This window comes from Tasmannia lanceolata, unplaced genomic scaffold (assembly GCF_043159265.1).
Source record: "Tasmannia lanceolata isolate RefF3 unplaced genomic scaffold, GAP_Taslan_0.1 ptg000008l, whole genome shotgun sequence".
NCBI classification, from domain to species: domain Eukaryota; kingdom Viridiplantae; phylum Streptophyta; class Magnoliopsida; order Canellales; family Winteraceae; genus Tasmannia; species Tasmannia lanceolata.
In genome coordinates, this window is record NW_027518685.1 from 8,529,156 (window position 1) to 8,542,609 (window position 13,454).

Consider the following 13,454-nt stretch of genomic DNA (forward strand, 5'->3'; position numbering starts at 1 on the left):
GGTTCCGTAATGGTTCCGCCTTAGAAAATGTGGTTCCGTAGTGGTTTCGGCTTATACAATGTGGTTCCCTACTGGTTCCGGGTTGAAAAATGTGGTTCCCTAATGGGTTCGAGGTATAAAATGTGGTTCCCTAATGGGGTGAAAACTGTGGTTCCCTAATGGTTTCGGGGTGAAAAATGTAGTTCTGTAATGGTTCCGACGTAGAAAATGTGGTTCCGTACTGGTTTCAACTTATAAAATGTGGTTCCCTAGTGGTTCCGGGGTGAAAACTCTGGTTCCCTAATGGTTTCGCGATGAAAAATGTAGTTCTGTAATGGTACCGCCATAGAAAATGTGGTTCCGTACTGGTTTCGGCTTATAAAATGTGGTTCCCTAGTGGTTCCGGGGTGAAAACTGTGGTTCCCTAATGGTGAAAAATGTAGTTCTGTAATGGTTCCGACGTAGAAAATGTGGTTCCGTAGTGGTTTCGGCTTATAAAATGGGCATCCCTACTGGTTCCGGGTTGAAAAATGTGGTTCCCTAATGGTTTCGAGGTATAAAATGTGGTTCCGTAATGGTTCCGCCATAGAAAATGTGGTTCCCTAGTGGTTTCGGCTTATAAAATGTGGTTACCTACTGGTTCCGTTGTGAAAAATGTGGTTCCATAATGGTTTCGGGGTGAAAAATGTGGTTTCGTAATGGTTCCGCCATAGAAAATGTGGTTCCGTAGTGGTTTCGGCTTATAAAATGTGCTTACCTACTGGTTCCGTTATGAAAAATGTGGTTCCCTAATGGTTTCGGGGTGAACAATGTGATTCTGTAATGGTTCCGCCTTAGAAAATGTGGTTCCGTAGTGGTTTCGGCTTATAAAATGTGCTTCCCTAGTGGTTGCGGAGTGAAAAATGTGGTTCCCTAATGGTTTCGGGGTGAAAAATGTGTTTCCGTAATGGTTCCGACGTAGAAAATGTGGTTCCGTAGTGGTTTCGGCTTATAAAATGTGCTTACCTACTGGTTCCGTTGTGAAAAATGTGGTTCCCTAATGGTTTCGGGGTGAACAATGTGATTCTGTAATGGTTCCGCCTTAGAAAATGTGGTTCCGTAGTGGTTTCGGCTTATAAAATGTGCTTCCCTAGTGGTTGCGGAGTGAAAAATGTGGTTCCCTAATGGTTTCGGGGTGAAAAATGTGTTTCCGTAATGGTTCCGACGTAGAAAATGTGGTTCCGTAGTGGTTTCGGCTTATAAAATGTGCTTCGAAAAGTGTAATAGTTATGTTTTGGTCCAATTAATATGATAAGTGTACTAATAATGGTTCTGATCGAAACAGGGTGTGCAAAAATGGTGGAAAACAGGGCTTCTTTTATGTTACACGTTGATGGGTACTTGAAGGATGAAGTATCATTCGAATATATTGGCGGGACGAAAATGTGTTTAACTGTGAATCGCCATATAAATTTTCTGGAATTTCAGTCTCTAATTCACCAAAGGATTGGGACCACTGGATGTCGCGTGTCATTATCTATAAAATGTCGATATGTCATGGATCCATATCAAATCGTGTTATGCGACATTCGAAATGATCATGACCTAGGTATGGTGATGATGGTTTTTGAGAATAGCCTCTTTAATTCTATCAGCCTGTACATACGTAAAGAGTACAGAGTTGGAGAAATTATATCTGCACCCATGAAGAGGTAAAATATTAAGTCAGCTGGACTTTGGCATTCTTTAAATTCTCATTCCATTAGAATATTATCTCATGTGGAAATTTTCATTGCTCAGAAATGTAGTTCAGATAAATGAACATTATGAAGCTTCTACTCCAATCGAACCTGCTTTGAGTCCCAAAAATAATTCCGTTCGTGCAGTGTCAGCAACACCTATTGCAGCTGAAGCTCCCAGCAAACGAAGACGACATGGCGAAGGACATACCAACAATAGGTACTATCCGTGTATTGAATTGTGATTCCATTGATGAATTTATGATTCCATTATTGTTACTCTAATTGTTGATCGGGTTGGCAGATATTCAGTAGACTTGGATGAAGATTATGAGGATCCAATTTTTAATGAGACAGAGGAAGATACAACTGAACATAAGAGCACTTCCATGTAATAAATTAAAGAAATTATATTTAGTTGGGAGGTTATATTTTTCTCTCATTGAATTTCATTCTAACCTAGTCCTTTCCTTACCATACAGGCACGATGCACGGTTCAGTAGGGATTTTCATAGTGATATGCATGTTAATGATGCCATTTGCGAGGATGGTAATGAGGACTTTGATGAGGACAATGACGACTTTGATGAGGACGATGACAGCCGATTCGGAGAAGAGCAGGATGGTGTAGATGATCAGGATAGTTTAGATAACATTATCGGGGACGAGGATGGTGTAGATAACATTATCGGAGACCAGGATGGTGTACATAACATTATCGGCGACCCGTTCGGTAATACGTATACAAGGGAGCCGATGGAAGTAGATGAAATGGTTGTGGATGAATTAAATGTGGGGAGAATAGGACTTGAGGAGTTCAAGGTGGGGGGAATCTTCCCGAATTTTAAAGTATTTAAGAACAAAGTTAGAGAGTATGCAATTGATAGGCGTTTTGTATTCGTCCCAGTAGACTCAAAACCTACAAAGTATGCTGTTAGATGCAAGAATGGAAGTTGTCCTTTCAGAATTACTGGGACAAATTACCTGGATTCTGTCAGGGTGAACAGGTTTGTGCCAGAGCATACATGCTCAAGTACGATGAGTGGTAATGATCATCCCCTTGCCACAGCATCTTGGGCAGCTGAAACCTGCCTAGGGTTATTTCCCCGTCCAGGAGACGTGACACCTAGTTTGATAAGAGCATACGTCAAGGATAAGTGGAGTATAACCTTAAGCTATACGAAGGCTTTCAATGCGAAGGTCATTATACACGAAATTATGTGTGGAAATGCGGAGGCTTCTTACCGCATCCTTCCTGCATATGCTCAGGAGATGGAGAGATGTAATCCCGGCACCATTATGCGTGTATACCGAACCCGGCAGCTATGGGCTAGTGGAGATAACACATTTGGTCGTTTATTTTGGTCATTCGGCCCCAGCATCCGTGCGTTCAGTCGCACAGTTAGACCCCTGATACTAATTGATGGGACACATTTGCGGGGGAAATATAAAGGAATCTTATTAGCTGCGACAACTGTAGATGGTGATGGTGGATTATTTCCGTTAGCTTTTGCTGTGGTTGAGAACGAGAACTTTGACAGTTGGCTATGGTTTCTTGTTTTACTCCGCCAGAGAGTGATGCCAATAGAAAAAAACAACAATGAATTTACGATTTCCTCCGATCGGATGAAGGGTCTGGTTAGAGCTGTTGCTGAAGCATTACCGGGATCATACCATAGCTACTGTATTCGTCACCTCAATGCCAATCTGTTGAAGACCTTTAAGAGTCAAAAACTTTGTAAACTATTTTCGAGAGCGGCATATGCCTTAAGGGAGAGTGACCATAAGGAGGCGATAGAACTCATAAAAGCAAAGAATGAAAAAGCAGAGAAATGGATATCTGATATTCCTAAAGAAAATTGGGCTAATGTACATTTTAAAGGGGCCAGGTGGAATGTGCTCACCACTAATGCAGCAGAGTGCTTCAACAACGTATTGAAGGGCGCAAGGGAGTTGCCGATTGCTGCTCTAGTTGATCACACTAGATGGAAAGTACAAGACTTCTTCCAGTTTCGCCGGAAAGCTGCGGCTACATGGAAAACGCATTTAACTCATAGAGCAGAAAAGTGGTTGGACAGATCATGTTCGTTTGGCAGTAAGTTTCTACCCCGCGCGTGTAGTTGGAATGAATATGAAGTGCTCTCATCCACTCATACGGATAGTGTGGATTTAGAGAAGAAAACATGTACGTGTGGTCTTTTCCAAACGATGGGATTGCCGTGTGGGCATGCCATAGCAGCTATGGGATTAAATAAGCTTGACCGATACAAATACTGCCAGGATTGGTTTTTGGCTTCAACATATCGGAGTACGTATGAGGAGGTGATTCATCCAACTTTAGATCGAACACAATGGCCCGAGCCATCCACTGATTTAGTAGTACTATTGCCACCGCGAGTAAGACGACAGCCCGGACGACCGAAAAAAGTACGAATAGAGAGAGGGTTGCAATTTGGCAAACATCACAACTGCAAATCATGTGGGGAACCTGGACATAACAAAAGAACGTGTAAAAATCCTCCCCTCGTAAATCGTCAGTTAAATATGACTCCCATCGGTCCATCCGCACCTACACAGAACATGTATGTTTCATTATTACGCACTCGATATGATTTTCATATTAAACCTATAATTGTTATTGATTGTACCAACTTTCTCTTGTAGGTCCGGAGTGTCCTTCGCACCTCCTTTCTTTACTTAGGGATGGAGTTGTTGGTTTTTCTGTACAAAGTGACAATGATTTTGGGAACCTTGTTACTACACATGATACTTACTCACACGAAAATTGTAAAAAGTGGCAATGATTTTGGGAACCTTGTTACTACACATGATACTTACTCACACGAAAATTGTAAAAAGTGGCAATGATTTTGGGAACCTTGTTACTACACATGATACTTACTCACACGAAAATTGTTCAATTTATACGTTGTTGTATCTACTACTTGCCCGGAACTGTACATTTTTTGGAACCACAATTTTGGAACACCTGGTTGAATAATTTTGTCTGGAACCACAATTTTAATTGCTATTGGATACACCCTGTTCATATTCGAACAACTGCTTCAACACTTTTTTTCGTTATTGCCATGTTTATGTTGACCTCTCTCTATGTCTCTATCTCTCTATCCTCTCTCTCTTTCTCACTCTGTGTATAGAGTTGGTCTCCAATCTGGGTTTATTTGGGAGTCCGAAACAACCTTCGGAAGTCTTATCCGGAAGTCCGACGATTAATTCGGATTCCCGAATTCATGCAAGTAGAATTGCCATCCAATCTGGGCATCACCGGGGATGTCCAGTACTTTTTTGTTCCAACTGGGCATCATTCGGGAGTCCAAATGCGTCGTCGGAATTCGGAATCGGAAGTCCGATAGTTCCTTCGGACTCCTAAAGGATCTCCAGTAGTTTATGGTATCTACTGGACATAATTCGGGAGTCCGAACGCATCGTCGGACTTCCTCTTCGGAATTCCGAAGGTCCAATCGGACTCCCGAAGGATGTCCAGTACTTTTTGGGTATCACTGGCCATCATTCGGGTGTCCGAATGCATCGTCGGACTTCCTATTCGGAATTCCGAAGGTCCAATCGGACTCCCGAAGGAAGTCCAGTACTTTTTGGGTATCACTGGCCATCATTCGGGAGTCCGAATGCATCGGCGGACTTCCTCTTCGGAATTCCGAAGGTCCAATCGGACTCCCGAAGGATGTCCAGTACTTTATGGGTTTCACTGGCCATTATTCGGGAGTCCGAATGCATCGTCGGACATCCGAATCGGTATTCCGACGGTCCAATCGGACTCCCGAATGATCTCATGTTTCTTTTAATTGTCAGTGGAGTTATAAATGTTAGTTCATCCTATCTTTAGAACAGTTTAAGATTAGGTCCCTTAGCTCTTAAGTGGTTTTATTTGATATAAAAACCTTGTAATGGCTAATTTTTCAAATCGATGATGAAATTTACCCAAGAATTGTGTATTTCAGTAGAAAGGAGGGCTGACTCATCCCTCGACATGGGAGAAGAGGTTGATCTTCGCTCTAAGAAAACCAATCACATTGGGAATGGATTTGGGTTCGTACAACCAACTAGCTTATCACATCCCACATGTAACAGAATGGAGTGCAATAAAAAAAAATTTGTTTCCAAAGGCAATCCATACCTCACTGTCCCAAAATTACTTACACCTGAGTGCCTGCTATAAAGTTACAACATCAGTTCCTCCCAAAAGTTAAATGGATACTTTCCCATACACCCCATTTAACATTTCAGAAAATAGAGAAGTTCGCATAGCTGTAATATCTTTCTGCGTGAAATCCAAACTAGCGTCACGGCTGAGGTATTCCATCTCTTTCAAAACGAATAGCCCACAATCGTAGCTGCAAAACATGAAGAATATGCAACAATAAGAATTCGAATTAATCATTTACGTAGATTTCCCTAACTCAAGTAATTGGAAGTTAATGGGGAATGCACTGATATCAATGTCTTTCACCCTTTTGAACCATTCAACAAGGTAATCAACCTACAAATCAATAATTCAGTACGTTATGCAGGTAGTCAGCAGAAATTAATATTTGGCTAACGAAATTGGACTTAGGGTAGTACTCACAAGGGGTTGCACCCTTGTAGGATCCGTGCGAGCGACTAGCGAGTCGTAAAGAGCGAAGGTACACTGACCCATATCCAAGAGTAGAAGAACCCAATGAACCAAATCTATGTTGACTGGAATGAGTACTTTTCTTAGCTCTTTAACTGAGATATGCTCTAGACGCTGTACGAATCGGGAACATACTTCGGGATTTTCACATCTATCGGTTATTATAAGTTGCTGCAACCACGAAAAGAAATGTTATAATTGCCGGCAGCTTCAAATATAGAAATCATTACTTGTAATGTAAGTCACTTGAATCTCACAGCTAGATGGGTAGTCAGGGAAATGCATGCTCCCTTTTGTTCTTTTCGCAAACATTCGTCCCGCGAGTTCAAGTAGTCTGTATATACATTAACGATCTACAAAACAGACCATTGGTCAACGAGAAGGAACTTAATAAGAAATGTGCGCTCACTCTTTACGTTACTCAATGAACCATATCTAAGAAATAACATAAAATCTTACCGGAGATGATAACCACCCTCTACGATCGCTTAGTAGAAGCAAGTCTTCTTTACACATGTAGTACCCATCACTTTGAATGACTTTGTCACTGCAAATCCAGTAAAAAGTCATCTCCCTCTATGGACCTTAGCTCAGATCATTCTACTGAAACAACCTATCTATGAATTTGATCGGAGAAGATAGAGTTCCAAAAAATGAAACGGGCATTCCAACACAATCTAAGTTATAAGGAATTTACCAAGGTTGTAGCGCTGCCAATGCATCCACCTTGGTCGCTGCAGGCCCGGTGACTTTGGCAAGAGCATCCTTGAATTTTCGCTGGTGGATGTAATATGGCGATCTCATTGCTCTACTAGGTCTTGTTCGCCTTCGACGTTGCTTTACATTATTTTCAATGCTCCATTGTTTACTCTTCATTTCGGGAGTGTCAAGCAAGATAGCAACTATATTAGCTGCAGCCTCTCGGTCATCCTCTGTAATTTGACTATTAATATAGATCTCGTCTTTTCGATCAACAACCACATCTTTCCCAACATCATACCCAAACTCTACAATATCCATCGTCTTCGGATCTTCTACTAATCCACCCTCCGAACGTCCCTTATCACTCCCTATCCCAACATCCCCATCTTTCTTTTCAATATGTCCTGTTTTATCCATTTCTTCATCATCATTTGTTTGCTTCTTCTTTCTTCGACTATATTTCTTTTTATCCTTCACTACCTTCTCCTCCTCACCCGATAACTGTACATCTTTCTTCTTCAATGAATCTGTCCCTTTCAACTGACTGAACTCACTTTTTAGCTCCCCCACTTCACTTTTTAGCTCCCCCACTTCACTTTTTAGCTCCCTCACTTCACGTTCAAGTTTCTCTATCGTCTCCAACGAAGAAACTATGAGATGCAGATTCCTCTACTTCTTTGATAAGTCCCTCTCTTACTTTCATCCCTCTCCTTCTTCGTTCTCTCCCCTTACATGCCACAATTGGCCCGATCGCATTCAGAAGTCCCTCTCTTACTTTCATCCGTCTCCTTCTTCGTTCTCTCCCCTTACATGACACAATTGGCCCGATCGCATTCAGAAGTCCCTCTCTTACTTTCATCCGTCTCCTTCTTCGTTCTCTCCCCTTACATGCCACAATTGGCCCGATCGCATCCCCCACTGTAGGCACAATTGCCCCAATCGAATCCCCCACTGAAGCCTCTACAGCACTAACAACGTCGGCCTCAACCTGGCCGAGCAGTAGGGCTTCCTCTCTCGCCATAGTTTTAACCATCAGAACCACCTGAAATAAATGTCATATTTTTTTTATTACAAATACGAATGTAATAAAACAACACGCAAGACATACATACATACAACGACCAATTAACATTAATCTCTCACCTCAGTTGGTTTTACCATCCCATCACGAACACGGTCAATCAACTTTCTATGCTCCGTCTTCTTCGTATCCTCACCGATCCACTTAAATAGACGTGGATAAGCATCAGGGTAATCAGGTACCCAGAACGCGGTATGCTCAAATACCCATACCTGAAATGCGGCTACATTATTTACGCACTCCTAATAATTTAGAAACAAGTAACTATAAGGCATGAATGGAAAATTACCTGTAAAATGATAGAGCAACCCAATATATGGCCCTTCCCACCAAGTGCAGCATGTGAATTTAAGGACAGGACCAAGAATTCATGAACGAGATAAGCCCACGCAACATCTCCTATAGTCCCCATATCAATATAAGGGAATAGGCAAGAACATGCCTTGTGATCCCTCTGTGCGAACAACACAGTACTGCAAAATAACAATATCAAATGTTTCACTGTGGACTTTATCGACTCTTCTTCATTTGAATCCATTTCCGCATGAATAACATTTACGACCTCTTCGAAGGTGGCTGTTGGAAGCCGAAACCTCCAACCATCCACCGTTGTGATGCTATCCCAATCTAGTTGCACCCTCTTCCCTCTCATAGTTAAGCCTAATATTTTGGCTACATCACTAACTAGAAAAGGAACTACAATGCTCCCCAATCTAAATGCTTTCCGCTTCGGATCCCACTTTCTCACCAATGTCGACAAAATCCTCTTGCGCAACTCCACATCCTCGAGGTTCTTGTGTAGTACCAAATCTCTGAATGGGGTCTCATTTATCAAATTCTTATGCGCATCATGTAACCGGAACGTTTTGAAGGACTCCTGGAAGCGGGAAGGACAGCATCTAGAGAAGACATATTTGGCCTGCAAAAAAAGCTATTAGGAAACAGTTGAGGTAGAAAGTTAAGGAGATGCAAATGGAAATGGAGAAGTTAATCACCATGACGAACCCGCAACGAAAGAAATGGGAACCTTTGTATCCTTAAGTTAAACACAATCTGTACAAAGCAGCGACAACCACTTGTGGACCCCGATCCGAGAGAAGAAATGAGAAGGTGAGGGAACAGGCCCCCTACACCATCCTCTGGATCATCCACGTGAATGAGAGCTCTGCCAAGGAACTCTCAAAACGGATGCCACCCTCATAGCATATCACGAGTGGCGATGTAAAAAGAAAGAGATATGTCTTGATCCGGAACCGAAGTTCAAAATCGAGACATACCTAAAATAAACTCAGAGTCGCCATCCATGGACATGCCATGGAACCCTAAAATCAAATCCTCTGTGCAATGGATAACCAGAAATATATATGGGTTCGTGCCTGGTTACGAATGGAGAAGGTCTGAGAGCACCCCCAATTCGTCCGAGTGCAAGCACTTGGTCTCTTATGCCATTTTCATTAACTCTAAAGAAGTTGGGTAAAAATCATGTGAAATGGGAACAATCCTCAGGAATCGTCTACCTAAGCATGCATTTCCTGAGAATGAAGAAATAAACACATAAAATGAAATGAAAAATGTGTCACCTAAGCAAAGCTAGGTTATGAGTGACATGCCTAATGGGTGTCTAAGTTTCTGGTGGACACACACATGCAAGCTACAACCAAAGGTATAGTATCAGTACAAGAAAGTAAGAAAACACATCAAAACATGAGATACAAATCTATGCTATATATGACAGGACAAGTCCTAACTCTAATGCAGGACTGGACTCGGACCAGAATGGCCATCCATCCTAGCTGCGCTACGTATCCCGGCCTCGGGAAGAATCGGAGCCCACGTAGTTCGATGCCCTATTCTAAGCTAGGATGCCTAAGACACCTAGACCTTTATCCTAGACTCGATCTAAAAGACCGGACTAGTTATTAAAGTTTCTTACACAATTATTTAAATTCTGGTAAATTGTGAATTTTAGGACACCCTATATGCCCTAACTAAATGTAGGTTAGCCCTGGGCTAATGCAGGTGGTTCCTACAACCTATGTGTAACTAGGCCGTGCATCCTAAGGAAAACTATGGGCTGACTATATGCCTAATCTAGCCATCGGTTCGACTAGATGTCTGACCGATCGACTCGAGGCCTCCTAACTCTAGAGACACTCACACGACAAGACATACCATATCAATACCAATCAAGACAAACTCTTAACTCTAGAACACAACCTAAACAGCTAGGACATACTCCTAACTCTAGAGGAAGATCTTTTTGAAAATGGTTTGAATATTTTTGTAATTTTTAAAGATTAAAAATGTTTATTTTTTAAGGTTTGGCTGGACTTAGGATGTGGATCCCGAGCTGCACTACGTACCCTGTTGAAAGGGATCAAGCCAACGTAGTTCGGAACGAACTTTCAAACTACGCTTATAAAAGAAACACTCAACACTTTAGATTTATTTTTATTTTTTTAGTTTTTTTATATTTTCAAATGTTTTTGATAGTTTTAAAGTTTTCAAATGTTTTTGAGTTTTAAATTTCTAATGTTTTTGGATTTTAAAGCTTTTCCAATGCTCTAAACCTTTAAATGTTTTCAATCTTAAAGGGAACACGCGAGAACAACCACAAACTAGGGCAAAGCCCTAAAACCAAAAGGGGAAACCCCGAACAAGCAACTAACGCCTCAAAGAGACGATCCACAACAAGAAACTGGCGTCTCAAAGAGACAAACCACAACAAGAAAGATAGCGTCCCAAGAAGAGAGAAAAACGATCCAAGATCCCAAGCAAGCAAAGCTCTAATAAGACTGAGTTAGCCTCTAATCAAAGCGAAGTAATCAACAACTCTAAAGGAGAAACTCCGAACTAACAACACTAAAGAGGGAGAATAAATGAGTCAGAGACTCTCTAATAACACTATCGAGTCAAAGACTCACTCTAAAAGAGGAGGCTACTCTAACATGAGGCTAAGTAAGCCTCTTAAAGGGGAAACTCTCTACATGAGACAAGGCTTGTCTCCGAGACACAAATGACGTAAAAAAGAATAAGAGACCCTGCGCATATTTGGCAAAGGTAAAACACCCAGCCGGGCCGGACAGCTACCTAGCCCTAGGGTGCAACAAATGTGCAACCAGATACCCATATAGGATAGGGGTATGAAGCCAAGCCGAGTAGGGTGTTCTCCCAAAACCAAACGACGCACAAAGAGGAGGTTTAGCAAGAGAAAGAGACTGGGCAAGTCTCCTATACACAGAGGTAGGATAGAGAAAAAAAGCTAGCAAGACTAGGCAAGTCTCCTATATACAAATGAGGGGTATGCTACTTGGACTGAGCAAGTCCCCTAAGGATGGGCTTGGGCTAGCACCTTCATCGCCCCAATATAAGCATTAAAATTGATATAGGCTCCAAACAATTTTTAAAAAAAAGAAAAGGTGAAATTTTCACCCAATATGTAATTCTCTTCAAAAAATGGTCAAAATGCCAAACAAATCATGGGAATGATTCAATATGTGATTTCTGACTTGCTAGCATGCTCATCATATCCCAATACAAGCATTAGAACTATATAGGCTCAAAACAATCTAAAAAAAATGAAATCTCCATTCAACATGTAATTTTCAAAAAAAATTGTAAAAAATGCCAAACAAATCATGAGAATGATTCAATATATAATTTAAAACTTGCTACCAAGCTCAAACATCCAAAACAATTATTAAAATTGAATTGAGCTCAAGTTATCCATGATTTTCAAGAAATAGCACAATTATGACATATAATGTGAAAAATGCAACTTTGCACTTACTTTTGGACCCCTCAAACATCAAAACCATAAAAAATACTACTAATCAAAATTGTAGATCTCATCATAAGAAACATTCTCTCAGTTGACCACTTTGTTTGGATCTGGCCAGAAGTGGTCGGAAAATGGCTTCTTCCGATCCATCGCCATTAAAGGACATATTAGTGTTTTAACTGAAAGTTCGGACTCAGTTTTGACTCTTAAAACATTGCTTCTGGAAAAATTCACTCAAGGACAAAGTATTAGAAAATCTCTTGAATAACATTTTTTCTTTGTATGGCTTCGGACGAAACAGACCTGGAGTAGTCTAAAAATGGCCAACAAGCTGCTGTTGTAGAAATGACATTGTTTTCAGAAAAACTGAAGCTTGCAAGTCGTTTTTGACATATTAAAAAGCATTTATGGAAAACTTTGATCAATAAGGAAGTTTTAGGAAATACTATAACGAACACTTTTCCAGTTCACAGTTTTGAACAATTCTAAGCAGTAGCAGTCCAAAAGTTTCACGACACAGTAATTTCTAATACACAACAAAAACATCAATTAAAGGACATATTAGTGTTTTAACTGAAAGTTCGGGCTCCGTTTTGACACTTAAAACATTGATTCTGGAAAACTTCACACAAGGACAAAGTATTAGAAAATCTCTTGAATAACATTTTTTCTTTGTATGGCTTCGGGCGAAACAGACCTGGAATAGCCTAAAAATGGCCAACAAGCTGCTGTTGCAGAAATGACATTGTTTTTAGAAAAACTGAAGCTTGCAAGTCGTTTTTGACATGTTAAAAAGCATTTATGGAAAAATTTGATCAATAAGAAAGTTTTAGGAAATACTATAACGAACACTTTTCCAGTTCACAGTTTTGAACAATTCTAAGCAGTAGCAGTCCAAAAGTTTCACGACACAGTAATTTCTAATACACTTAACAAAAACATCATTATGGACTGAAAATTTTAAACGGGCATAACTCTCTCGTCTTTTGGCCAAATTTGGGCTGCCATATGTCGAATTGACCGGTTTGACGAGATCTACAAGATTGAGATGTTTAATTTTGAAAATTTTGAGCATTTGAGGTCGAAAAATAAAATAAAACAAAAAAATAAAAATAAAAAATCAGAACTAAGGATCACTATACCTAGGAAACACACATACACATTCAGAGACACATACATCTATTTGTAGACATGCGCATATATATCTGCAAATAAGTACATATCCATATACATCCATTGTATTGACATACCTGATGTAGATAATTCCCTGAGTTCCAGTAGAGCCAAATGAAGGAACTGTAATTGTGCTATTGACGGAAAGATGGTTGGGATTCGACCAGAGTTGTCGAAGTCCACCCGATTGCCGGAGATCGGTGGGATGATCGGCGATGGAGGAGAAAGTGAAGGTGGAGGGAGGAGATGGGATTGAAGTAGAAGATGGTGGTAGGAGAAGAAAATCTCCAAACCCTCTCCCTCTCTCTGTGTTTCTCTCTCTCTCTCTCTCTCTCTCTCTCTCTCTCTCTCTCTCTCTTTTTCTCT

The 13,454-nt window shown here is 40.8% G+C and overlaps 1 protein-coding gene across 1 annotated transcript; it reads left to right on the forward strand.

Annotated features, from left to right (window-relative positions):
* Positions 1-1,216: 1,216 nt before the first annotated feature.
* LOC143882701 (uncharacterized) lies at positions 1,217-5,562 on the forward strand. The gene is made up of 5 exons (XM_077386151.1): positions 1,217-1,670; positions 1,759-1,917; positions 2,002-2,088; positions 2,180-4,279; positions 5,091-5,562. Exons 1-5 carry the CDS (start codon positions 1,267-1,269, stop codon positions 5,560-5,562), a joined length of 3,222 nt encoding a protein of 1,073 aa, XP_077242266.1. The 5' UTR covers positions 1,217-1,266.
* Positions 5,563-13,454: the final 7,892 nt, after the last annotated feature.

Excerpts from the sequence above, each read along its gene's own strand:
- LOC143882701 (XM_077386151.1), top strand. The coding sequence starts at position 1,267 with ATGATAAGTGTACTAATAATGGTTCTGATCGAAACAGGGTGTGCAAAA. Across the intron at positions 1,918-2,001 it reads GAAGGACATACCAACAATAG|ATATTCAGTAGACTTGGATG; the intron begins GTACTATCCGTG and ends TCGGGTTGGCAG. Across the intron at positions 4,280-5,090 it reads TCCGCACCTACACAGAACAT|GATCTCCAGTAGTTTATGGT; the intron begins GTATGTTTCATT and ends GGACTCCTAAAG.